The sequence below is a fragment of the Pistacia vera genome, unplaced genomic scaffold (assembly GCF_008641045.1).
Source record: "Pistacia vera cultivar Batoury unplaced genomic scaffold, PisVer_v2 Contig325, whole genome shotgun sequence".
NCBI classification, from domain to species: Eukaryota; Viridiplantae; Streptophyta; class Magnoliopsida; order Sapindales; family Anacardiaceae; genus Pistacia; species Pistacia vera.
Window position 1 is genome coordinate 158369 of NW_022196141.1, and position 26163 is coordinate 184531.

At 36.0% G+C, this 26163-nt stretch overlaps 6 protein-coding genes and 1 pseudogene across 6 annotated transcripts; 3 read left to right on the forward strand and 4 right to left on the reverse strand.

Moving 5' to 3' along the window:
• Window positions 1-389: 389 nt before the first annotated feature.
• LOC116137440 (bidirectional sugar transporter SWEET1-like) lies at window positions 390-2174 on the forward strand. The gene is made up of 6 exons (XM_031423124.1): window positions 390-573; window positions 656-692; window positions 995-1090; window positions 1397-1676; window positions 1757-1876; window positions 1972-2174. The coding sequence occupies exons 1-6, from the start codon at window positions 540-542 to the stop codon at window positions 2137-2139; spliced, it is 735 nt and encodes a 244-aa protein (XP_031278984.1). The 5' UTR covers window positions 390-539; the 3' UTR covers window positions 2140-2174.
• Window positions 2175-4682: 2508 nt separating this feature from the next.
• On the reverse strand, window positions 4683-5361 carry LOC116137439 (copper transporter 4-like). The gene has a single exon (XM_031423123.1). The coding sequence runs from the start codon at window positions 5140-5142 to the stop codon at window positions 4684-4686; it is 459 nt and encodes a 152-aa protein (XP_031278983.1). The 5' UTR covers window positions 5143-5361; the 3' UTR covers window position 4683.
• A 2626-nt stretch (window positions 5362-7987) lies between these two features.
• Window positions 7988-8509, reverse strand: LOC116137426 (18.1 kDa class I heat shock protein-like). The gene has a single exon (XM_031423111.1). The coding sequence runs from the start codon at window positions 8507-8509 to the stop codon at window positions 7988-7990; it is 522 nt and encodes a 173-aa protein (XP_031278971.1).
• A 3801-nt stretch (window positions 8510-12310) lies between these two features.
• LOC116137427 (52 kDa repressor of the inhibitor of the protein kinase-like) lies at window positions 12311-14666 on the forward strand. Its single transcript, XM_031423112.1, has 3 exons — window positions 12311-12832; window positions 13554-13641; window positions 13747-14666. Exons 1-3 carry the CDS (start codon window positions 12311-12313, stop codon window positions 14664-14666), a joined length of 1530 nt encoding a protein of 509 aa, XP_031278972.1.
• A 6093-nt stretch (window positions 14667-20759) lies between these two features.
• LOC116137448 (class I heat shock protein-like) lies at window positions 20760-21282 on the forward strand. The gene has a single exon (XM_031423137.1). It carries the CDS (start codon window positions 20839-20841, stop codon window positions 21271-21273), a length of 435 nt encoding a protein of 144 aa, XP_031278997.1. The 5' UTR covers window positions 20760-20838; the 3' UTR covers window positions 21274-21282.
• A 247-nt stretch (window positions 21283-21529) lies between these two features.
• LOC116137425 lies at window positions 21530-23385 on the reverse strand (annotated as a pseudogene).
• On the reverse strand, window positions 23300-25772 carry LOC116137429 (7-deoxyloganetic acid glucosyltransferase-like). The gene is made up of 3 exons (XM_031423113.1): window positions 25265-25772; window positions 24218-25150; window positions 23300-23379 (listed from the first exon to the last, which is right to left on the reverse strand). Exons 1-2 carry the CDS (start codon window positions 25770-25772, stop codon window positions 24225-24227), a joined length of 1434 nt encoding a protein of 477 aa, XP_031278973.1. The 3' UTR covers window positions 23300-23379; window positions 24218-24224.
• Window positions 25773-26163: the final 391 nt, after the last annotated feature.

The following is a 26163-nucleotide window of genomic DNA, read 5'->3' on the forward strand; positions in this document are numbered from 1 at the left end:
TTTTTTTCTTTTTGCCTTCTCACTTTTCAGTAGATACTGGATAATGAATAGGCCACTTACATTTAAAAAATATATATATATCCCTTTAAAAAATTATTAAATTAAGACAATAATTAAGGGACAACATTGATTATCAACCCATCATATGCATTTTTTTTTTTTTTTTACTATTGTTTACTGAATATTACCTAAATATTCATTGGTTTTTTTAATTTTATTTTCTTGATTTAAAAAAAAAAATAGTGTCTTGACTCTTTTGTTTGTTGGTAGTAATAAAATATTTATATTATGAATACAAAATTTCTCCCTCCTTCCTTAATAAAACAACAATTTTACTGTTTAGCAGTTAGTTACTTCACGTTAAACCTTTCTCTCTCCAATTTTTTTTTTTCTATATAATCCGCTTGCTTCCAGTTTGTTCATCACTGGTCATTTCCAATTGCAAAGAAACTTGTGTTTGTTTTTTTACATTAATTTGCCTCTGCAAAAGACTTTCCTTATCTGGGTTGTAAGGTTTTAAGAAGAAGAAGAAGATTACAATGCATATTGCTCATTTCATATTCGGTATTTTTGGTGAGTTTCCAACTTTTTTATGAATTTTGTTTATGGGGTTAATTTTGTGATTAATTTATTGTTTTCTCTCTGTTTCTTTCAGGAAATGCCGCTGCTTTGTTTCTCTTCCTGGCTCCAACGTAAGAACTAAAACTTAATCTCACATACACACACAATCAAAGACTGATTTTTTGTCTGGTTTTTGGTGTTTAATTACAAAGTTAAATGAGTTGAAACTGGAAATGAGTTCTTCTTGATGAAAATTTATTTGTGTTGTTGAAATCAATTTGTTGCCTTTCTTTGCAATGCTTCTTTGATATTTTCTCCAAAAGGGTAACCATTATCAAGATTCAAGAACAAGAAAAGTTGCTTAATTTAACCTTCTTTCTGGTACAATTTTGTATGTTGAATGTTATTTCAAAGAAGTGTAAATCTGAAACAGGATCACATTCAAGAGGATCATAAGAAGCAAATCCACAGAGCAGTTCTCTGGAATCCCCTACGTCATGACTATGCTCAACTGCCTCCTTTCTGCTTGGTGGGTTTCTCGTTTCTTCTTCAACTGCTTTTTCTTTTTTCCTCTCAACTTTACACGGTTACCCCTTCAATGTTTTTTTAACCTTACTCAAGTTGTCTTTTGATCATTTCATGAGGGTATTCCTGTAAAGTTAAGAGTAGAATCAGATATCTTCTTGATGTTGCTTATAATGTTATGCATGCGACTGTTCTTGATTTGTTGCTGATCTTTGATTATTGATGATGTATTACTTACCAACAACATCTTCCTGTTCATTTTTCTGTAGTCAATGTAACATTTATTTCACTTACTTGAAATTTTGATCAGGTATGGTCTTCCTTTTATATCTGAAGACAACCTTCTGGTTTCAACAATCAATGGTGCAGGAGCCGCAATAGAGTTGGTTTATGTGTTAATTTTCCTAATCTTTGCACCAAAGAAGGAAAAGGCCAAAATTTTTGGCCTCTTTGTAACTATTCTTTCAGTATTTGCAAGTGTAGCTTTAGTGTCCCTTTTAGCCCTCCATGGCAACGGTAGGAAAAACTTCTGTGGGTTCGCTGCCACAATTTTCTCAGTTATCATGTATGCCTCACCTCTCTCCGTCATGGTAAGATTAATTTACTAATTGATTACAGTCCCTATTTGTAAATTTTACAAGTGGATTCTTGATTGATAAAATATTTGCAGAGAATGGTGATTAAGACTAAGAGCGTGGAGTTTATGCCATTCTTCTTGTCACTGTTTGTGTTCTTCTGTGGCACTTCATTTTTCGTTTATGGGCTACTTGGTAAAGACCCTTTCGTGGCTGTAAGTATCCTGGCTTATACTGTAATTAATTCATGAACGAAACAAGAGAAAGAGGATTTGTGTTCTTAATTTTGGTGCTTAATTTGATGTTGCAGGTGCCGAATGGATTTGGGTGTGCGCTAGGGACAATGCAGCTGATCTTGTATTTCATCTACCACAAGAATAAGGATGAGCAAAAGAAACCTGAGGCGGCAAATGGGAGCGTTGAGATGGGCCAAGAGAAAAAAGCTCTGGCCAATGGGTCTAAAGCTGAAGAAGTTTAGGCCTTGTGCTGCGCAGGATTTGTAAAAATTTGTGCTGTCTCTAATTTCACTTCTTTTATGTTCTCTTTTTGTGTAATTTTGAATACTGTTGTTATTAATGGGAAAGCCATGTTAGATGATTGAAATGTGAATATGAACAAAGACCAAGACAATATTCTTGTGGTTAAATAAATCATGTGGTTCTGGGAATGATTTTCTCAGTGACCAAACAAGATAATTGTGCTCTAAATCTGTCGGTTTTTGCATTTGAAACTTGCAGAAAGAGACCTGCCACGTATATTTAAATTGGTAACCACATAATTTCGTCGTGTAATGAACTGAACCGAACCAGTGGACGTGAACAAATTGAGATCATGATCTTAGAAGTAGCGTGTTGAAGTTGAATATGACATGATTGTGATCTGGGTAAGTGCATCACACGGATGGGAAATTCCAAGCTGTGTAACATTATTAGATGATATTTCGATTTCCTACTCAACTTTGATGTGTGTTTTTCCCGGTGAAATTTGCTGAAAAAGACAACATTAGGTGCCTTAATAATCATAGTAAGCCACATTTTTCTACCCAAATAATGGTTTAATGACAGTTTTCACCTACAGGCTTTTAAAATATCACTTTATTATCCAAATTTATATTCCCACGACAAACAAAGAGCAAACATAATCCATACTGTTAGTGTTTTTGAAGAAGGGAGGCCGACGAGTCTTTTGATAGTGGAAGATTAGATTTTGGTGTTTGGGATTGATCAAAATTTGACTTGGAATGGGCATCTACGCAAACCCTAATTGCTCAATTATCGACGATTTGTAGGGTCCGAAAGAGTAGGGTTTGAGGGGTTTTGGTGAGTGCTGATTTGGGAAGAGAATGGTGGTGGTGTGGGGTCATAATGATGCCAAAATTGAAAACGTAATATAAATTTAAATAATAAAGTGATATTTTAAAAGTCTATAGGTAGAAAAGTGTCATTAAGTCATTATTTAAGTAGAAAAATGTTGTTTCCTCTTAATGATAGATGATGATGCTGTCACGGTCCAATTTCAATAGGGACCTCAATGGACAGTGTAATGTCACAAATATTTATTCAATTTGGCGAAGTTTATTTCAAATTATATTTCCTGATGGCTATAGAAACACAAAACATAGCATCCTTGTCTTGTGATTGCCACCATAAAAAATTTGATGATCCAACTTAATTTCAGCCCTTGGTCTCTAATTAAAAAATCAAGCAACTTATTTTCAGTATTAAATCTTAAATTCCGATGATTCTAATGTATACTAATAATCTTTATCTTTGTGATCAGATGATAAATCTTTTAACTATTAGATTAGTTATACCAAAGGTAGACTCGGCTAACAATTGTGTCTGAATATCTCGGTTATTAAAAAAATTAAAAAAAAATGCGCACTAGAACTGTTGAGTGTTGATGGCTGAAGAATTTTCAAATTTCATGGCAAAACTATTTACAATTTTTCAGAAATGGGCCGAGGGCCCAATGAAACAGAGCGCTGGTAGTAGCTCCCTCTGATAATTAATGACCATCTCCTGAAACTTTAGGTGTTATGTTCTTTTCTTTTTTTCCTTTAAAATCAGTGGTTATATTATAATACGTCCAGAAGCACTATAAATTATGCTTTCAAACAATCGAATCTAGTTTCATGTTTATTTATTTGTTTGAATATAGTAAGATAAAAAAGAGGGCATTACTTGAAAAATATTCTTTATAAAAGCACTTATAATACCTTTTAATTATTTATTTATTTTTCCATATTAATCTATTGAAAAGATAGTAACTAGTTTAACTTTATGATGATATCTTGAATTTTAATCTTGCTCCATTTGGATACTGAGGAGTGAGGACTGGATTTGAGTTGGAGCAAGGAGTTGGAGAGAAAGAAATAAAGAAAAGCAATAATTTTTACAGGCTACATTGAAAAATATAACATATAACAACCTCTGAGTAGTCGAGTGTTTCGATAAGGACTCTTTAATGTATTATTTAAGAAGTCTTGAGTTTGAGTCTCTTCTCATATGTTAATAGGGTGACCATTAGAGGGATCCTAGAGAATTAGTTGAGGTGTGCGTAAGCTGGTCCGGACACCCACCCCAATCATTAAAAAAAAAAAATATGTAGCATACATATTATATTTACAACTATTAATTTCTTCATCAAATTGTATTTTAACAAATATATATGTAGAATATCGGTTATTTTAGTTTAAATTACAAGAACAAGAACAGGAACGAGGACCAGCCCATTGAAACAACAACTCCACATAAACATAACATAAAACTGGCTGACTACGACAACACTTAACACATAGACACTTCTGTATATATATATANTTCTTGGTTTTTCATTTTGGATTGAATCCCTCTGCACCAGGTGCTCTTTCCATTATTGAACCGTTTTATTATAATCTTACAAACAAGTTTCCATCAATCTCATTGTCTCAAGCAAAAGAAACAATAAAGATGGATATCGAAACAACAGAAAAATAGTTATGGAGTTTGCTTAATCAACACTTGGGAGTACTAGCAAGATCCTAAGACTTCTGGGAATCGGAACCAGACCCGTCTGATTTTTTAAAAACCCGACTCCCGAAGAGCAAGAACCCAACAGCATGGCCCAAAATAGCAGCAATAAAAACACCACCATTAAAGGACATAATAGCAAGTATAACCATATACGCCAGACCAGCACGCACCGAATGCAAAGCAGTCTTGAACAACCCAGTCGCCACGCGACTAGCCCCCGGCTCGATGAGCTTGCAGTTACCAAGAAACTCCACCAGCACCGCAAGAACAAACACTAACATCAAGGCCAAAGCATACATGCTTGAGCTCGAATCTGGCCACCCTGGAAACAAAATCTCCGTTTTGTGGCCCCAATAGAATGTCGCGTGCGTCAACGATTTCCGGTGCAAGTGCAGCCCCGTCGTGTTCCAGGCCTCTGTGGTTATAGGCTCAACGACCTCAAGTGATTTTGAACCCATCAAAACCATTTCTTCTTTGTTTGGTTTTGCCAAGGAAAGCTGTAGGGTTTAAGAGCTAGCCTTGTAAAGAGGGAACATAAATAGAGCTTTAATTTTGAGACTTTGTTTTCCTTTACACTTTGTCGGGCTTTTACTGATCCACTCTCATTTAGAAACTTAATTTCCAGGTTTTGTATCACCGCAATTTTGGCTCTGAAAGTCGCTTCTTTTAAGTTTGCAATGTATGTTTCACAAGGAAATCAAATGTGCTTTGATTGATTTCCAAGTAATCTCTTGAGGAAAAGTATGCATAATATTTTAGACAACTGGGATTGTGTGAGCCCACAAAAAGAGTACGACTGCCACGTAGAGATTTAGCTCTGATACGTCTGCTTATTGGGCTCTGATACGTCTGCTTATTGGGCCTTAGTTCTCTGGATTTTTGTTTCATAGAATACAAAATTATAGAATCAGTATGAGACTGACTGGAAACTTATCGAGTCTAATTGATATAATATCAAATCAATAAGAGATGCTACATGTAGACATAAAGCTAAGGATTTGTTCGATCGATCTTTGTTTATATGATTAAAAAAGAAAGGAGAATCAATGTCATAAACAATTAATTAAGTTGAAAATTAACGCACTCAAGATCAAAACAACCCACTTTCTTTATTTTAATCATCACTTTGTGGTTGAATGGTCATTAAGATTTGTAGATGTATTACTGTTTCAACTTGTTTAGGATCATTTAAGTTTTTTACTGTGTTTTTCTTATTTTATTTAGAGGATTTTTTGTTTATTAATTTAGATTTTATTTCCTTGCTTGTTCAAAGTCTTGTTAGAGTTTGACTGCTATTGCCGTATATAAACATATTATTTATTTTTGGAAATTATTCAATGATTATTCAGATTTTACTTCAAATTTTATGACCTAAGTGTATGTGATTGAGACTTGTTTATCAATTCTAAGGATATAGTCGGGTGTTAGCCTTGTTGTTACGCTAACTCAGTACGTCAATTATTCAAAAGATCTTAAGTTCGATTAATCTTAGCCCTTAAAGGGGTGGTCATTGGAGACTTATTCGATCGTTAACTTCAGGGCCTTCAGTGATTAATTAAGCTGCGTGCAAGTTGGTCTGGATACCCAAAAAAAAATTCTTTATTTTATAGATGATGAGAGTATTACTTAAACCCGCGTTTTAGTACCTAAATTTGGAATTAAAATTAATTTTAGATTTGTCAAAGCCATATTCCCTAGAAAATTAATTAAGGAGGCCGGCCACCAACATAATTATTGAAATTTCAGATTTATTGAAATTTTTTGCGGCTTTTACATAAATAGAAGTGAACATGCGATTTGAGGAAAGAAAAAAAAAAAAAAAAAGGTCCTCCACGCGTTCATGAGAATTCGAATTTAAATAATGATAATAGAAACTTAGAAAAAATAATTTCAAAATTCAGTATAAATTAATAGTTCTTATTTTGGACCAACAAAGCAACCACCTATTGAACAAGGAAATTTAATTACTGAAGTGAAACTAGTACCCAATTGCAAGGGGACGAAGGCGTGATTACTGAACAAACATGTGAGATTTTTAGTGGTACTGGAATTGCTTAAATGTTTCGATTGGCGAATCCACTTTTCAAAATGGCTTAGAATATGGTATCATCGATCACTTCAGTTAACATCAATGTTCTTCTTCATATCTCCTCCACAGATAGCACATCATCAATACTACAAAGAAGCATCAGAATTTTTTTTGGACAATAATGACGCAAACAATTGTATGTCATGGTTTCTGATGAAAAAAAAATTGGATTATTACACTGAGAGAATGACATTTTCCCACCCAAGGTTTAGCGAATACATTGTATTGAAATTTAGACATTAGTTTTAACTGCAAAAGGTGATTCTCATTAGTTTGCACAATATATATTAAAGGGTTAATATTCTTACATCCCTAAATTACAAACACTTAGACAATTAACTTCAACAACTTGGGAATTAGCCATTTAAATTCCTTATCTTCAATTTCTATAAGTACAAAGGAGATTTCACTTTAAAGTATGTATTTTTCTGAAAAAAAATTAAAATTGTATACTTTATTTTTAAAAATTACAATAATATCAATCAATTAAATATTTATAAAACTACAAACAATATTTCATTAAAATTATATATATTGCATGTTGATGATGGCGCCGCTGTGGAGTGCCGGAATCTACAAGCATGTCGAAATTGAAGAACTCATTGTCGCCACAAAGCTCCATCCCAAGATCTCTCTATGGGAATCATTGAGTTTTTGAAATTTTAATTATTATTATTTTTTTTTGGATTTTTTAAATTTTAATAACTAACTTTCTTTAATTTTTTTAAATTTATTAACCCTAAAACTAACATAAATCAAACTAGGGATGAAAAATACCTTTAATAAAGTTTGAGTGAGAAAATGTTGTTCAACCTTGTTAAAAATTAAAAAGTAAAATAGTAACAGGTATTATAATCTTTTCATAACTTTACCCCTATCAAGTAACAGATTCTATTGATAGAGATTAACTGTGGGTGTAAAAATTTTTATTTGCCAAACTTTGGGAGGGGAAATGTCATTTACTCTTAATACACATTATACGCTGGCCATCGTCGGTCCAGCAGTGGGTAATGACCGATAAAACAACATATATTCAAACCTTAATCACCGGACACGGAAACAGGATATATTTCTGCGGGGCCTGAGGCAGATATTGTTTATTACAAACTCAAATAGCAAACCTATCACCTGGCACACACTTTCATGATACATCACATGTTACAAATCTTTATTTACCACGCTTAATTTATAAATTTCCCTCAGGAAATTTGAGTAATAATATGCTAAAATAATTTTTCCGATCCGCGTGGGCCGGTAATAGGAATGGCTATGGAGTAATGATGATTCTTCATGTCTTTCTTGGGAATCGTCACAGTGAGCTCTTCCTTCTCCATATGAGCTCTAATCTTATTCTTATCAAGCTTAGCTTTATGAGGCAATTCCACACGTGTCAGGAATTTCATATTCTCCGTGTAATTCCACCTCGCTTGTTTTTCAATCTTCTCGCCGCTTATACAGAGAACTCTGCCGTCCTCTATTTCCAACTTAACGTCATTCCTGCTGAGCCCTGGAAGATGGATTTTGAAGATGTATGCATCCGGGGTGTCACTCCACTCAGTACTAGCGGTGCCGCTGACCATCGATCTCGAGAAAGCATTGTGTGGCACAGTGATATTTGCTTCGGAATGAAAATTGTGGAAGCGGCTGCGGTCGTCCCATGTATCGACATAGTATGGACGAATTCCAGGATCGTACATGAAGTTTCCTGGTGCATTATAGTGACTGCGCCCTGGAGTCAGAGACATCGTTGTTAATTATACACAAAACTCAAAAGTGTTTTAAGAGTTGTTGGTGCATAACGGGTGTTGTGGGAAGCTGTATTTATAGGCAAAGCCCGATGAGCATGGAAATATAAATTTGTGGTGTTAATTGTGGAATGATGCTGAAAGAAAAAGCATCATCTTTATGCAAAGGATATGAATGGCATCAAGAAAAAAAAGAAAGGAAATTTTCAGGGTGAAGAAGAATATGAAACCAATTGATATATACATGGTATACGAATCAATTATAAATTTGGACCAGCTGGCTTGGCTAGTCTTTATCAGAATATGTACAGGTAGGTAATTTCAATCTGTCGACATATATATTGCTGCAAAACCAGAAGAAATAAGGCAATCAAAATATCACCAACTAGGCGAATCCACCTTTTAAAATGGCAAACAATAAACATCAGTCCAGTCAACATCACTGATGTTCCTATATATCAGTAAAACCTGAATTATTGCACATCACAAATGCAAAGAAGCATAGATATTACAAGGACAATAATGAGAGATTCAATGGCTTGTTTTCTTTAGAAGTCCAAACCACCAAAGGTTTCGGAAAACAGGCAGTGAACATCAGTTAGTATTACACCACATATTATCTGAATACTGACTATAGTGTCTGGTGGGTCTAGCACTGAGAAATGAGTATTGATGATGTTAATATGTTTGATCAAATCAATTTAAATGGTTGACGCCATAGGAGATGACTCTTCGGAGGGAATTAGAAGTACTGCTAAATTTATAACATCAGTGATGCAGCTTGTTAATCCGGACTAGCTAGCACAAGATGCAAAGTTTACTGTCAAGGAACTCAACAAATTGAAATACAATTCTTCACTATGTAATGAATATTGTTGGAGTTCCACACCGACTAGGCACGCTCAAGCCTACTGGTTTATAAGAGGGAGTAATCCTCTCATTCAACAAGGCCTTATTCGGTGAGGAGTCAGACTCACCTCAAATTCTATCATGGTATTAGAGCCCATGTTCAGTTGAGCTGAGTGTTTGATCAACGGGTGAAGAGTTAGATCCAGCAATTATCTCTATTAAAACAGACATGACCCAACATGTGGGCTTGATTGTGAGGGAGATTATTGAAGTCCTACATCGACTAGACACACTCAAACCTTCTAGTTTATAAGAAGGGGTAATCCTCCTATTCAACAAGGCTTTATTGGGTGAGGAGTTCGACCCACCCTAAATTCTATCAAATATATTTGTCGAATTTGAATCTTCTTTATGGAGAGCATAAATCTCTCATTTATCTGCTGGTTTTTCTACTCTGGTAATACACTTGAATAAAAGGGTACGTAAGAGTAATATATGTATTACTTCATAATTTTTTAGAAATTGACTAGAATGTCCCTGAAAGGTTCTTTCTTCATCTCTTTTATAGAAATTGACACTATAGAAATTGACACAGTAAGTACTGCATTCTGCATCTGATTCCCTGGAATAATTACCAAACACAGGATTGTACAGAGCGTTCCCTGAAACCCTGGCATAATTATCTTTATGCAAAGAAAAAAAAAAAAAAAAAGGAACTTGTATAATACAACTAAAATCAATTAAATAATGTGTAGGAATCAAGAAAAAATGGTCAGGTCTTTGTGCTTGATAGAGACATAGAGTAGTTCTCATCAGAATATATAAAGTTAATCTCAATATGTTTTCACCAATGTTGGTGGGCTAAGGTATGAATTACATATGGATAATTTTTGGATCAAAAGTCGACTTTTGATCTGGGAACATTTACCGAGCAACTTTAGCATCTTATTTTTCTCTCTGATTTACTGACCACTAATTTTATTATTATCAGTTATTATTGACGAAATATGAAATGATACTTTTCCCTTGATCTCTGCTGTTGGCTGAGATTAGGGAGTAAATTAAGGTTCAATTGAGTAAATTAAGGTTCAATCAATCACCTTAAATCATGTGATTGATAGAACAAATTACAGGGATTTTGTATTTATTGTTTTCCTTTTTTACATTTACACAATTATATAAATTGGCTATTGTACAGATTTACAAAATACAATACACACAATTCTCTACATTTCTTTTCTCTTTTCGCTTCTCAAGCATATTCTGGCAGCATAGTCCTGCTTTTCTTGCCTTCTCTTTCAAACTCTGACATGGTATCAGAGCCTCTGATCTGAATCTAGCTTCCGCATTTTCTCAAATCAGCTAGCCAAATTTTTTTTTCTTCTGTCCCTGCAAACAAATAAATACTCAGTTATTGATTTCCTCTTTATTTTATAACTACTCAAAACTTCAAAATGGAGATAAACCCAAATCCAAATATCACAGACAGCCCAAACACAAGCCCAATCCTCACAAACAATCCACACCCAACCATTACAAACGACCCAAACCCAACAATCATAGAAGACCAACATTCCAACCCAAACCACCAACCTCAACATGATCCAAGTCCAATTACCCACCCTTTTGGAATGCCAAGTTACATCCCGGATCCTACGCCTCCAACGGGTTCGGGTTCAAACCCAAATCCCTACCCGTTTCCCTTTCACCTGATTCCAGCCACCGGCAACAGCAACAATTGCCTTGTCCTAGGCGCCATGCTCTATGTGCACCCTTCTAATGGCCTCGAATTGGTTCTCATCAAGAACACCTTAACAGGTTTCAAAAATTATTCCAGTTGGGCTCGTGATTTTCGCCGAGCCTTGATCACAAAAGATAAACTGGACTTCCTTGATACAAACTCCTAGCCACCGTCCCTTCAGCGGCATTGGCACCGCTGCAATATGCTGGTTCGGTCGTGGCTCAGCAATTGTTTGTCATCAGAGGTGGCGTCTGGTCTTCCTTCGACTGAAATCGTGACTGAGATGTGGGCAAATATTTGGGAAATGTATGGGAAGCTTGATCTCGCCAAAATTTTCCATCTTTGACAACAACTTGCTGAGATCAAGCAACAAAACTCTTTGGTAACCTTGTTCTTCAATCGGCTCTCTGCCATTTGGAACGAGCTTGATGCGACGGAAGAAACACTAGAAGGCAGGGGCGGATCCAAAGTGTATCACGGCCCACCCTCAATTTTTTTAAAAAAAAATTAAATACATTATTCTATTTAGTTTGACTTTGGCCCACCCTTAATTTTTATTGTCAAATATTAAAAAATTGTGGCCCACTCAATTTTAGAACTAAAAGTCTGGGCCCACTCTCCCTTTTTAGTACTAAAAAACTTGCCCACCGCCCACCTTCAATTTTTTAATGAAACGTGTAAAAATAGAATCTTCCTTTGCAGTTGCAATTTGGAAGCCCTCAGTAAGTCAGTCCGGTGGTCGCTCGCGTCTTCCATAACTCCTGTGCTGGACTGGTGCTCTCCCTAATTCTTCTTCAACAAAATTCTATCAGTTAATTTCTCTCTGATTAGTATTTTTTTCTTTGTGTATAGTGCTATTTTGTTATTTGTGTGTATTAATATAATAGCATTGTGCAGTGAATTTTTTATTGAGAAAACTTTTAGGAAAAAAGGGGAAGTTTTTAGATTCCAATATTTTGTGATAGGTAAATGATTGTTTTGTGGTCACAAAATTTGGAAGAAAAATAATATATAGATAATAGAAATAGAAATATAGATAGAATCAATGAGGGTTTTATTTTTATGTATTGTTTAAGTCCTTAAGACCTTAAGTTGATGATTAAAAAACTTTAAGTTGGAAAATTTAGAATTTCTATAGTTATTATAGAATTCAATTCATGAGTTAATTTATTTCTTTGTATTTATATAATTTTATTTCTTTGTATTTAGATATGGAAAAATATTTTAAAAGAAAGTCAATTGCTGAGATATCTCAATTTTATTCGGGTGTCAATGATCATGAAAACCAACCTTTTTCAAAGAAAAATTGTTTCGAAGTTGGCTTGGAAAATCTTTCTTTTGATCCTGGATTTCGACCAAGAATTACGTTTTATCATCCTAATGTTCGAGACCAAGTCAGACTGCGTTATCTACAAAAGGGTCCTTGTCAACCTCTCAACCATAAGTTTCCCAAATCAAAATCTGGTGATCATGAATGGAGTTTCCAACGTTCTTGGTTTGACAAATATCCTTACTGGTTGGAATATAGTGTTGAGAATGATGCTGCATATTGTTTATGTTGTTATCTTTTCAAACCAGATAAAGGTGAGCAAAGTGGCGGTGATTCTTTTGTTCTTGATGGGTTTCGCAATTGGAAGAGACTTGAAAAATTTAAATATCATATTGGAGGTCCTAATAGCTATCATAATCAAGCTGTGAAAAATTGTCAAGCTTTGATGAACCAAAAGCAGCATGTAAGTACAATTATTAATAAGAAATCTGACCAACAGTGAGAAGATTATCGTATTCGGTTGAAAGGATCAATTTCTGGAAGTCGGTTTCTTCTTCGGCAAGGATTGCCTTTTCGTGGCCATGATGAGTCTATTAATTCAATGAATCGGGGAAACTTTCTTGAACTTTTACACTATACAGCTGAGCAAAATGAAGAATATAAATTAGTCGCATTGGAGAATGCTCCTGGACATGATAAATTGATTGCTCCTAGTATCCAAAAAGATATAATCAATGCATTTACAGTTGAAACCGTCAACAAACTAATTAGTGATCCTGGAGATGCTTTTTTTTCTATACTAGTTGATGAAGCTCGTGATGGATCCAACAAAGAGCAGATGGCAATTATCTTAAGTTATGTAAATAAAAGAGAATGTGTTGTTGAGTGTTTATTGAGCATTATGCATGGCACGGATATGACTGCTTTGTCACTAAAGATGGGAATCGAAACATTGTTCTCTAAATACAATTTGAGCATATCAAGATTACGTGGACAAGGTTATGATGGTGCGAGTAATACGTGAGGTCAGTTTAATGGGTTGAAGGCATTTATATTGAAAGATAATGAATATGCTTTCTATGTTCATTATTTTGCTCATCAACTTGTAGCTGTGGCAAAAAAGGATACAAATATTGAGAGACATTTTTTTGAAAGTTTCTTGTGAGATAAATATTGTTGGATAGTCACCTAGACGTAGGGATATTCTTAATGAGAAACAAGCTTTGAAGGTAAAAAAAGCTATTGAAAGTGGTGAGCTTTCAATAGGGCAAGGTCTTAATCAAGATACTAGTCTTAAGCGACCAGGGGAAACATGATGGGGTTCACATTATGGGACTTTATTGAGCTTGGTTAATTTGTTTTCATCTATTATTGAAGTGCTTGAGGATCTTACTGAAAATTCTGATAATAGAGTTGAAGCAAGTGATTTGGTGGATTATATGACTTCTTTTGATTTTGCTTTTAACTTGCACATGATGAAAAACATTTTGGGAATCACATTTGAACTTTCACAAGCATTGCAAAGGAAGGATCAAGATATTATAAATGCTATGTCTTTGGTTCACTTGTCAAAAAGAAGATTATTGTTGATAAGAAATAACGGATGGGATAATCTACTTGATGAAGTTTCTCATTTTTGCATTGCTCATAATATAGATATGCCAAATATGCAAGAGAAATTTGTTGCACGAGGGAGATCGCAGCGTAATGTTCAAGAGATGACAAATTTATTTCATTATCGTGTTGAGTTGTTCTATGCCATAATAGATTTGCAACTATCAGAGCATAACAGTCGTTTTAATGAAGGTAATACAAAATTACTTATTTGCATGACCTCCCTAAATCCAAGTGATTGCTTTCAAGCATTTGATAAGGGAAAATTAGTTCGTTTTGCTCAATTTTATCTACTTGAATTTTCTTCTACTGATCTTATGGCACTTGAACTTCAACTTCAACTTGATAATTACATTGATGATATGCGCTCAAATAGTGATTGTTCAAAACTAAATGATATCACCAGTCTTGCTCAGAAAATGGTTGAAAAGAAAAAGCATCTTATTTACTCATTGGTATATTTGCTCATCACATTGGCTTTAACCTTACCAGTTGCAACTGCAAGTGTAGAAAGGGCATTTTCTGCTATGAAAATTATGAAGACTCATTTACGCAATCGGATGGGAGATCAATTCTTGAATGATAGCCTAATTCCATATGTTGAGAAAGATATATTTGACAGTGTTGATAAGGAGATGGTCATGCAACGATTCCTCAACATGAAGCCCTGCCGAGGACAATAGTAAATGTAATTTTTTTTTTTTGTTTTTGTGACAATATTGACTGGAAAAATATAATACGAATGTTATATACAATTGATTTTTATTTGGCCCACCCTAATAGAAATTTTTGGATCCGCCCCTGCTAGAAGGGCCACCTGTAACTCTCGCACAATGAGTGAGGATTTGCGATCGTGACCGATTGAGCCATTTTCTTCTTGGTTTGAATGATGCTTTCCTCGCCTTCTGCAGCCAAGTTCTCACCACATCACTACCTCCCACTCTCTGACGAACTTTCCAACTCGCTGTTCAAGACGAGAGTCAACAACAGGTCAATGATGTAAATCGATAGACTCATGGGTTGGCTTTTGCAGGTTATCGGTCGTCGGAGAAGGAAGGGTTGAATGGGGATATTAGGCGGCTAGGGCAAATAGAAGAAAAACATGCTCTTTTATATGCAAGTCAAAGTGGATCTGACGACCAGAAACATGCCGTGTCATTCACTTCATCCAATGGCTCGCAGGATGCCACGTCATGAGGCGGGTCAAATGGGCCAAGCAGCTAGGCTTCTAGGTCAAATCACGGGTCAAACAAACCCAATAGTTGGTCAAATGGGCAGACTGGGTCAACCAACCCCGAAAATTCAAAATCGGGCAAGGGTAAACTATTTTGTGAATACTGTAAATAGAGAAATCATACTCGGGACTGTTGTTGGCAATTAAATGGGTATCCCAACAAAGAAAAAACTAGAAATTCTTCAGTCAATCATGTCGATGCTATTCCTACAGAACCTCTAATTGCAGCACCTTTGATCACCTCCGATCAATATCACCACCTTCTCCAAATGCTGAATAAAATCCCAACAGCGCCCACAACATCCTATGCAAGTATTTCTTACTACTTAAATTTTATTACAACTGATATGTGGATTATTGATTCAGGGGCTAGTGATCACATTATTTGCGACCCTAAACTTTTCACCACTATATCCACTACCTCATCCACCTCCGTTCGTATGCTGAATGGAAACATAGCCCTAACCACTCATATAGGGACCGTAAAATTATCTGCACATTTACAACTTACAAATGTCATATGTGTCCCTGCATTCCATTTTAACCTTATCTCTATATCAAAATTATGTTTTGACAATAGTTGCACTGTGAAATTTTATCATAATACCTGTGAATTTCAGGACCCTTCGACTGGGACACTGATGGGTTTGGGTAAAGCCAATAGAGGCTTGTACTACTAGGTTCCCAATGTGTTTTCTAAAGTTATTTCTCCTTGTATTACATCCAATAAAATATCCAATTATAATACAAGGCTTAATAAAACTTCTGTTATTCTCCATCAAAGATTAGGTCACAGTGCCACTATCCCTCATCCCAAATGTCAAATATGTCCCTTAGCAAAACAAGCAAGAATTAGTTTTCCACATAGCACATCCACCACCACTCAACCTTTTGCCCTGATCCAACTTGACATCTGGGGCCCATATCACACCCCCAATCATGATGGATCCAAATTCTTTCTTACTATTGTTGATGATTTTTCTCGGAGGACATGGACTTTTCTCATGCAATCTAAAACCCATACACTTACCCACATTAAGCACTTTCTTTCTAAGATCAATACCCAATTTCATACATCAGTCCAACGAGTTAGAATCGACAATGCTAGAGATTTTTTCAACCATAGTTGTTCTTCTCTGTTTTCATCCCTTGGTATTCTTCACGAAAGTTCTTGCACCTATACCCCACAACAAAACAGAGTTGTTGAAAGAAAAGACCACCATCTCTTAGAGGTAGCCCGAGCCCTAAAACACCAAGCCACCATTCCTGTCTCATTTTGGGGTGATTGTGTGATCATAGCCACATACCTGATCAACCGCATGCCGACCAGAGTTCTTCATGGGAAAACTCCTTATGAGTTATTATTCAAGAAGCAGCCAACCATTGATCACCTTCGAGCATTTGGCTGTCTATGTTATACTGCTACTCTTGGCTCTCATGATAAGTTCGGCTCCCAGGCCACCGTTGTATCTTTATGGGCTATCCCACTCTCCAGAAAGGTTATAGACTTTATGATCTAGCTAAAGACCGTTTTATAATATCTAGAGATGTTGTGTTTCATGAAAACATATTCCCTTTTGCCAACACTGACTAGGTTTCCTCTTCATCTCTGCGACTGTTTTCTTATGACGATGCTCTTACTTCCCCAGATCCTCTTTTTTCTATGATACCTATTCCTGAGGCTCCTCAACAACCTACTATTACTGATTCTGATACTGATTCAGCAGCCACTGATAATATTCCAATAGTCTTCTCCTCCTGATTCTCCTCCAGAGTCTCCTGATTCAGTTCCACCTTTACCCATTCGTTGTACTACTAGTCAGACACGACCACCAATCTGGACTACTGATTATGAGTGTTCTACTATATCACATTCTTCAGGTATTCAGTATCCTACCTCTAATTATGTGACATATGATTGTCTTTCTCCTGTTCACCGAGTTTGTATCAGTCACATCTCCGCCGATCGAGAACCCACTTGTTACTCAGATCCGAGTTTGTATCAGTCACATCTCCGCCGATCGAGAACCCACTTGTTACTCAGATGCGGTCAAACATTCCCACTGGTGTCAAGCAATGGTTGATGAACTAGCTGCCTTGAATAAGAATCACACATGGGATTTAGTTCCTTATCCTACTCATAGAAAACCCATTTGCTACAAATGGGTCTACAAAATCAAGCACCGTGTCGATGGTCAATTGAACGTTACAAAGCCCATTTAGTGGCTAAAGGGTTTACTCAACGTAAGGGGTTTGATTATCAAGTAACATTTTTCCCAGTTGCCAAACATGTCACTGTTCGTGCCTTCCTTACAGTTGCTTCTGTTCGTGACTGGTCTCTACATCAAATGGACGTTCATAATGTTTTTCTTCATGGGGACCTCCATGAAGAAATCTATATGGATCTTCATGAAGAAATCTATATGGATCTTCCTCCGGGAATTCGCAAACAGGGGGAGCAGAAAGTATGTCGTTTGTGAAAATCCCTTTATGAATTAAAGCAAGCATCCTAACAATGGAATGAGAAATTCATGGCAGCTCTCACTGACATAGATTTGTTCAGTCCAAACATGACTATGCATAGTTTACTTGGCATAGAGGTAAAACATTTATTACTCTAATTATCTATGTCGATGACATTCTCATTACAGACAATGATGAAGTAGGCATCAAATCCTTAAAAGAACATCTCAATAGACAATTCCAAATAAAGGATTTGGGGAGCCAAAATATTTTTTCAGAATCGAAATTGCAAGATCTCCAGCAGAGATATCTTTTAGTCAACGGAAATATGTCTTAGAACTCAATTTTGATTTTGGGCTATCAGGATGCAAGCCAAGTGTTATTCCAGTAGAACAAAGCACCAAGTTAACTAGTCAAGAATATGACAGTGGGACATCATCCTTAGAAAATGATCCACCTTTGGAAGATCCTACAAACTATCAAAGACTTGTTGGCTGACTAATTTACCTCACAATGACTCGACCAGAAATCAGCTATGCTGTTCACATTCTCAATCAGTTCATGCACGGACCTAAATAATCTCACATGGATGTAGCAATAAAGGTATTAAAATACTTAAAAGGGTGTCCTGGTCTGGGGCTTCTCTTTCCTCGTAACAAAGGCTTAGATATCAGAGCATATTGTGATTCAGACTGGGCTACATGTCCGATGATAAGAAAATCACTTACTGGATTCTGTATAAAGCTAGGGGGAGCACTTATTTCTTGGAAAACCAAGAAACAAACTACTGTATCCCTCTCTTCAGTAGAAGCCGAATACAGAGCCATGGCAAAAATGACATGTGAGATCATCTGGATTCTGGGGTTACTGAGAGATTTAGAAGTGCAAGTAAGTAAACCGGTTTTTTTATACTGTGACAACAAAGCTGTAAACGACATAGCAGCAAATCCAGTATTTTATGAAAGAACGAAACATATAGAAATTGATTGTCACTTGTCAGGAGCAAAATACACGAAGGGGTAATTAAGACTCTACACATCTGTACTTCTGAACAACTAGCATACATCTTTACAAAGCCATTATGCAGCAGATATCATTCACATCTACTTAGCAAGCTTGGAGTTTTTGACATCTACAAACCACAAGCTTGAGGGGGAGTGACAAAATATGGAATGATTATTTTCCCTTGATCTCTGCTGGCTGAGATTAGGGAGTAAATTAAGGTTCAATCAATCACCTTAAATCATGTGATCGATAGAACAAATTATAGGGATTTTGTATTTATTGTTTTCCTTTTTTACATTTACACAATTGTATAAACTGGCTATTGTACAGATTTACAAAATACAATGCACACAAAATTCTCTACGTTTCTTTTCTCTTTTCTCTTCTCAGGTTCTAGCAGCAGAGTCCTGCTTCTCTTGCCTTCTCTTTCAAACTCTGACAATTATTATTATTATTTTTTAAACGTTGTCATTTGTTCTCAATTAAATGGTTCCGGCGCAAACAATTACATGCTGATTTTTCTCTTTATGCTGAAGTTTTAATTAAAAAAATTTCATCATCAACTGTCATTGAAGCACTATAAAAAATTCTTATCTAATAATTGTAACGTGGAGATGAATGATTAGACATCTTTTAAAGGTTTCATCCCTATAACTGGGTAGGAAAATATATGAGCATTTATTCATTAAAAAACCAAAAGACCAAAATATCAACCCTTTCATTATCAATGCGAGTGATATTATACGTACAAAAAAATCTTATAATTTTTTTTATACAAAATAATATAACAAAAAATGAGCGAAAGAGTGAATATGATAAGTTTAACTTTTTTTTATTCATTTTTCCATTCATTTTCTGTAACATAACTTTATATATAAATCTTTGTAAGTTTTTTTTGTACGTCTAGCATTATTGGTATTTTGCCTAATCTCATTGCATTCAATCCTCGTTTCATCAGGCCCAAAAATTACCAACATAACAACAACAGTTTTATGAAAATAAAGGAAGCCCCCATAAAGTTCATCAGTAGTCGCCAATTTGTATTTTAATGAGGGTAAAAATATAATCTTATTTTTTAATTAAAAAGTAATTTTATATTTTAAATCTATGTTTTATCATTAATAACCAGGTATTCTAAAAAGAATAATACTATAAACTTTTTCATACAACCTTATATAAAACAATAAAGAATCCAAACACATCTTAAAATCCCTCAATTTTAATAATGAAAAAAGATAATATCATAAAAATCAAATATATTAAAAGGAAGATTTATTTATATTAAGTTATTCTATTTATAATAAAATAGTAGGTTTTATTAAATATATTTATTCTCTATGGAAGAAAATAACTCATCTTTTATTCATTGAATGATATTTTATGATTAATGACAAGACTTTTATCAAATTATTTATTAAGAAAGCTGCATCAATAAATCGAAAAACGAATTTTATTCTAAATAAAAAAGTGATTCGTAAGCAATAGAAAATGAAGAGAGGATTGTTATAATAAGCTTTGATATAAGATTATAAACTTGAGAATAATATACCAATAAAAATAATAGATTCGATCATTAAAATATAAGGAATAAAGTTAGATATAAGAGATTTTAACGAAGATATTAATGTATTGAAAGATGGTACATATTTTTACGCAAAATTAGAATTTTTGCCGAGTACACTCTTTTTCGAAGTCGGAAGTAGCCTTTATTGTTAAATTTTATTACAAATTTAACATTTAAATAGGGTCAACTAATAATATAGGTGGGACTAAAAATCACTACGCACAAACAAATCATAACATACTTCTTTGTTGATGGCCCTTAAGTTTAGGGCCTATACTCAGATGAGCCCATACACCAGAAATTTCTCAATATTTCTCAATGATTTGAAAGCCATTTGCCACGCAAGGCAAGAGGAGGAAGATGGTGGAAGGTTGGAGTAGGGATGAAACATGGCCTGTCCACAACAACGTTTAGATAAGAGAAGAACCCCGAAATTTCAAGACCCCGTAACCGAAATCCCTATAAATATCACTGTCTATGCTTTGCTTAAGTCATCAGTAACAGTCAAAGCTACCAAAAGCAGTCGTACTCTCCGGAAACAATTATCAAGTCTATCGCGTTTCATATCATTCACTTAGTTTAATCAAAGATGTCTTTAATTCCATCTCTATTCGGCAACAGGAGCGTATTCGACCCATTTTCAGCTGGCAATTGGGCGCCATTGAGCTCCAACAATGAGCTATCACAATTTACAAATGCCCAAGTCGATTGGAAGGAAACCCCTGAAGCTCATGTATTCAAGGCTGATCTTCCCGGGCTCAAGAAAGAAGAAGTAAAAGTTGAAGTCGAAGAAGGAAAAGTTCTTCAGATAAGTGGAGAGAGGAGTGTGGAGAAGGAGGACAAAAATGAAAAGTGGCATCGTGTTGAGAGGGGGCGTGGAAAGTTCCTGAGGAGATTCAGGTTACCAGAAAATGCCAAGGTTGATCAAGTGAAGGCATCAATGGAGAACGGTGTTCTCACTGTTACGGTCCCAAAGATGGAGGAGAAGAAGCCAGAGGTCAAATCAATTCAGATCAGTGGGTAAGCGGCCTACATTGCAATGCTATGTTATTGAGTCCTTGAGGACTCCTACTGAATTTTATTCATCAGCTTTCTTGTTTGTGAAGTGTGGTGTGTTTTATACAGAGTGGTGTGATTGTTGATTTTCTGTAAAATGTCAAGTGTACTGTTGGTTTAAGGTAATAAAAAAGATTGTTATTTGAATACCTTTGATCCATCAAGAATGATCAGGCTCATAGCAGTCCATCCATTGAAGATAAACACACAGCAATGTGTTCTGATATTATATTGAAACTTAGAATTCTCAGATAAACATCAAACGGTTATTAACATTTCAGTTGTAGATAAAAGAACCTGTTATTTCACACATATATGTACCTGGGTGAGCTAAGAGGTCATTGATTTGATATCCTGGATCAACTTCTCTAAGTTGATAAAAGAAGACCCGTCTTCCTTGATACTATCACGAGCCAGCCTTGCTAATTTATTAGCCGATGCCATGATCTCTTCTGTCTTATTATCCATCAGTTCTCTTACTAATTTCTCAACGATTGATCTATCACACGTGTCCTTCATATCAAATCCCATTTTCCAAACCTCACTCACACACCGGCTATTAACCGGTTGGTCAGCAATTTGAGGCCAACAAATCATAGGCACTCCAGCGACAATGCTCTCTAACGTTGAGTTCCATCCACTGTGCGTCAAAAACCCACCAATGGCCGGGTGCGACAGGACCTCCTCTTGCGGAGCCCAACTAACAATGAGCCCTCTTTCCATGACCCCCTTTTCCAGCTCCATCAGTGTATGGCCAATGGTGGCATCTCCAACAATCAAGTCAGGTCGTATGACCCATAAGAACGATTTTTTGCTGTTAAGTAAGCCATACAAGAATTCTAAGATTTGGTCACTAGTGAGACTTATCACACTCCCAAAACTAACATATAATACTGATCTTGACGGTTGAGAATCAAGCCACCTCAAACATTTTTTGTCCTCTTTCCATAAAATACCATTGGAAGAATTTGAAGCTGAGGAGTCATTGATACGTGACTTCAAAGTATGTAGCGGACCAATGGCGTAAATTTTGTTGAAGAAAGAACCCAGTCTAGTTATTATCGGGGCTTCAATTTCATTAACGGTGTTAAGTATAAGACCAGAAGCTCGAGTCAATGCAGAGGTTTCTTTAACAAAAAACTGCAAAACAGGGTCATCGGCGTTTTCGAATCTACAAATCCCTGGAAGATCTCTACGGCGAAGAACATTTTCTAGTCCAGGAATGCATGAAATGGGTTTGTCAAAATTTTCATCTGCAATTACATCAAGGATATAGCATCACTACGACTGTTTTAATTTTAACATTTTCAATGAAAGCTTCTCATTTGATAAGAAAACATTAAGGTATGATAACTACAAAGTTGGCGGACCATACACATGGATTAACGTTACCCCCTTACTTAAATATAGATATTCTATTGTCTTGTGAATCTTGTCCCTTATATAGAGTTATACAAAGTTTTCTAGTTATAGTGGCTTCCCCAATATGGTATCAAGGTAGACTAGTGGAGCTTTAATTTTGGCAGAAAAAATAATTCTTTAATAATAAGAATAGTGATAATAACGCACCTTGAAATGGAACTTCTCCTTCTTCAATAAGCTTGGAAAGATGGAAGTAAGTCCACAAGCAATGAGCACTGTAGGTTCGGAAAGAGAGAGTAGGAATTTCAAACTCTTGTGCAACATCAATGGCAAAGCACAGAATACCATCTGCTATTATGCACGTTGGGAGCTGACACGGCCCTTTCCCTTCTTTAAGCGAAATCAAGAGCTCACGTAACGCTGGCTTGAACACGGTCCTACTCGACTGAAACAAATCTCTGATATATAGACGGCCGGAGCGTGGGTGATCGGGCGGTAAACCATCAGGGATAGATATGAACTGAAACTTAGGGAAGCGATTATGGAATTAGGATATGTCAGAGTTGTGCAGGAGACGATCATAGTTGTGATCTGTGTTTATAAAGGTAGCTTGAAAACCCGCATGGCTTAGTAGTTCGGCTAGACTCAGCATGGGCTTGATGTGCCCCTGCGCTGGGAAGGGCAAGAAGAGCACGTGAGGAACGTTTGTTTTCTCCATTGTTGCGATGGTTTCAGTGTGAAGAAAATGGTTAAATGTTGATGAGATAATTAAAAACTTTGAAATATAAAAAACAAGGCAGGTTGGAAGCTTGATATAACAATGAATAGAAGGTTAGAATCAAATAAATTAATGCATTAAACAACGGGTTTTGTTGTCACACCTTAACTGGCTTTGGTTATGACATTTGCTAGTGTTTTATCTGACTACAACCAAAACAAAATGTTAAGACAAAACGTTGTTCTCAGAAGTCCAGACAACCATTAAAAACAGAAAGTGGTTTCCTTTTTAATTGTAATTTAGGAACACAGACCAATTGTTTTTTTTAGTGTTTTTAATATTGTTAGAATTTAGGGAAGGTCACGCTGAGTGAAGGGCAGGGGAAACGAAATTGCCATTGGTTATCTCTATTTAATTCATCATGCTTACTCTATATAGTGCTTAGCGGCCTCCGTCGCGATGCAATGTTATTCATCAGTTTTCTTGTTTTGTCAAAGTGTGGTATATATTATACAGAGCAGTGTAATTGATCTGATCCATTACCTTCTGTAATATGTCAACTGCTAGTAAATAAAAATATGTTATTCGAGTAAGAACAATCTGAATAAGCTTTGATCTATATATATACCATGAATTAATAAATAAGCTCATGGCATTCCATCAATTGAAGAAATTAAGTTGCTGTTTTAAAGTCAAGTGACATGTATAGCGTTATAATCATCAGAAAATGATAGCATTCAAGTAAGCACAGTTTCTGGAGCAGATTGTTCTTACATCACACAAAAAACTTGAATAGTTAGCTAAAAATCAAATGGTAATTAACATTAAATACCTGTGAGCTAAGAGCTCAATGATTTGATATCCTGAATCAGCTTTTCTAAGTTGATACAAGAGGACCCGCCTTCCTTAATACTATCACAAGCCAACCTTGAAAGTTTATCAGATGATGCCATGAACTGGTCTCTCCTATTATCCATCAGTTCTCTAACTAATTTCTCAACCATCGATCTATCACAAATGTCCTTCATATCAAATCCAATTTTCCAAACATCACTTACACACCTACTGTTAACCTGTTGGTCAGCTATTTTTGGCCAACAAATCATAGGCACTCCAGCAACAATACTCTCTAACGTCGAGTTCCATCCACTGTGGGTTAAAAACCCACCAATAGCTGGGTGCAACAAGACGTGCTCTTGGGGAGCCCAACTAACTATTAACCCTCTTTCCTTGGTCTCCCTTTCCAGCTTCATCAGCAAATGACCAAAACTGGCATCTCCAACAATCAGGTCGGATCTTAAGACCCATAAGAAAGATTTTCCACAGTTAATTAAGCCATGCCAGAACTCCAAGATTTGTTCCCGAGTGAGTTCTATCAGACTCCCAAAACTAACATATAATACAGATATTGACGGTTGAGAATCAAGCCACTTCAAACATTTTTTGTCCTCTTTCCACAAATTACCGTTGGATGAAGTTGAAGATGAGGAGTTGTCATTGATACGTGACTTCAAAGCATGTAGGGGACCAATGGGATAAATTTTGTTGAAAAAAGAACCCAGTCTAGTTATCATAGGAGCTTCAATTTCATTAAAGGTGTTAAGTATAAGACCGGAAGCTCGAGTACACGCAGAGGTTTCTTTAACAAAGAACTGCAAAACAGGGTCATCGGCCTTTTCGAATCTACAAATCCCTGGAAGATCTCTACGGCGAAGAACATTTTCTAGCCCAGGAATGCATGAAATGGGCTTCTCAAGGTTTTCATCTGCAATTAATTGAAGAAAATTAAGATTTTCAGTTAACTTATATAGTAGGATTCCCAAATGGTATCAGGGTAGACTAGTCGAGCTTTAATTTTGGCAAAAAAATTAGCCCTCACCTGGAAATGGAACTTCCCCTTCTTCAATAAGCTTGGAAAGATGAAAGTAAGTCCACAAGCAATGAGCACTAAAAGTTCGAAAAGTAATAGTAGGAATTTCAAACTCTTCTGCAACATCAATGGCAAAACACATAATACCATCTGCGATTATGCAGGTGGGGAGTTGGAACGGCCCCTTCTCCTCTTTAAGTGAAATCAACAACTCACGGAAGGCCGGCTTGGACACAGCCCTAGTGGAGCAAAGCAAATCTATAACGTATAGACCGAAACGTGGGTGATCGGGCGTTAGACCATCAGGGATAGACCTGAACTGAAATTTAGGGAAGCGATTATAGAAGGAGGATATGTCAATGTTGTGTAGTAGACGATCATGATTGTGATCTGAGTTTATGAAGGTGACTTGAAAACCCTCATGGCTAAGAAGCTCGGCTAGATTCAGCATGGGCTTGATGTGGCCCTGGGCTGGGAACGGCAAGAAGAGCACGTGGGGAACGTGTGTGTGCTCCATTGTTGCGACGGTTGTGAGGAGCTTTTCGGGGAGTGGAACTGTGTTTCAGGGACAAGAAAATGGTTGAATGGCGACGAGAAATTTTTAAATTTTCTGTAAAAGAAAAACAGTGCTGAAAAAAAATAAGACACGTTGGAAGCTCGATGCAATAATGATGGAACTTCACATGAAGTGAAGATTTGCAATTTGCGATTTGCAAGCCTGGTCCCAAAACCATACCAAGCCTAAGGAAGAGGGCTCGGTCCCTCCACTGGGCCCTCTTCCAAGACCCAGGCCCAAACCCTTTTGGTTTATTTTTTGTAGCCCCTTGGATAATTACTAAAACCTCCTATAAATTTTGAAATAAACAGAAATTGTAAAGGTTAAAATAAAATTTTACAAAATTAAAAAA

Coding starts and splice junctions, on each gene's coding strand:
- LOC116137440 (XM_031423124.1), top strand. CDS start 540: ATGCATATTGCTCATTTCATATTCGGTATTTTTG. Junction 1,677..1,756: donor CCTCACCTCTCTCCGTCATG/GTAAGATTAATT, acceptor AAATATTTGCAG/AGAATGGTGATTAAGACTAA. Junction 1,877..1,971: donor GTAAAGACCCTTTCGTGGCT/GTAAGTATCCTG, acceptor TTGATGTTGCAG/GTGCCGAATGGATTTGGGTG.
- LOC116137429 (XM_031423113.1), bottom strand. CDS start 25,772: ATGGAGCACACACACGTTCCCCACGTGCTCTTCTTGCCGTTCCCAGCC. Junction 25,151..25,264: donor AGGGGAAGTTCCATTTCCAG/GTGAGGGCTAAT, acceptor AATTAATTGCAG/ATGAAAACCTTGAGAAGCCC.
- LOC116137427 (XM_031423112.1), top strand. CDS start 12,311: ATGGAAAAATATTTTAAAAGAAAGTCAATTGCTGAGATATCTCAATTT. Junction 12,833..13,553: donor TGATGAACCAAAAGCAGCAT/GTAAGTACAATT, acceptor ATTGTTGGATAG/TCACCTAGACGTAGGGATAT. Junction 13,642..13,746: donor TGAGCTTTCAATAGGGCAAG/GTCTTAATCAAG, acceptor CTATTATTGAAG/TGCTTGAGGATCTTACTGAA.
- LOC116137439 (XM_031423123.1), bottom strand. CDS start 5,142: ATGGTTTTGATGGGTTCAAAATCACTTGAGGTCGTTGAGCCTATAACC.
- LOC116137426 (XM_031423111.1), bottom strand. CDS start 8,509: ATGTCTCTGACTCCAGGGCGCAGTCACTATAATGCACCAGGAAACTTC.
- LOC116137448 (XM_031423137.1), top strand. CDS start 20,839: ATGTCTTTAATTCCATCTCTATTCGGCAACAGGAGCGTATTCGACCCA.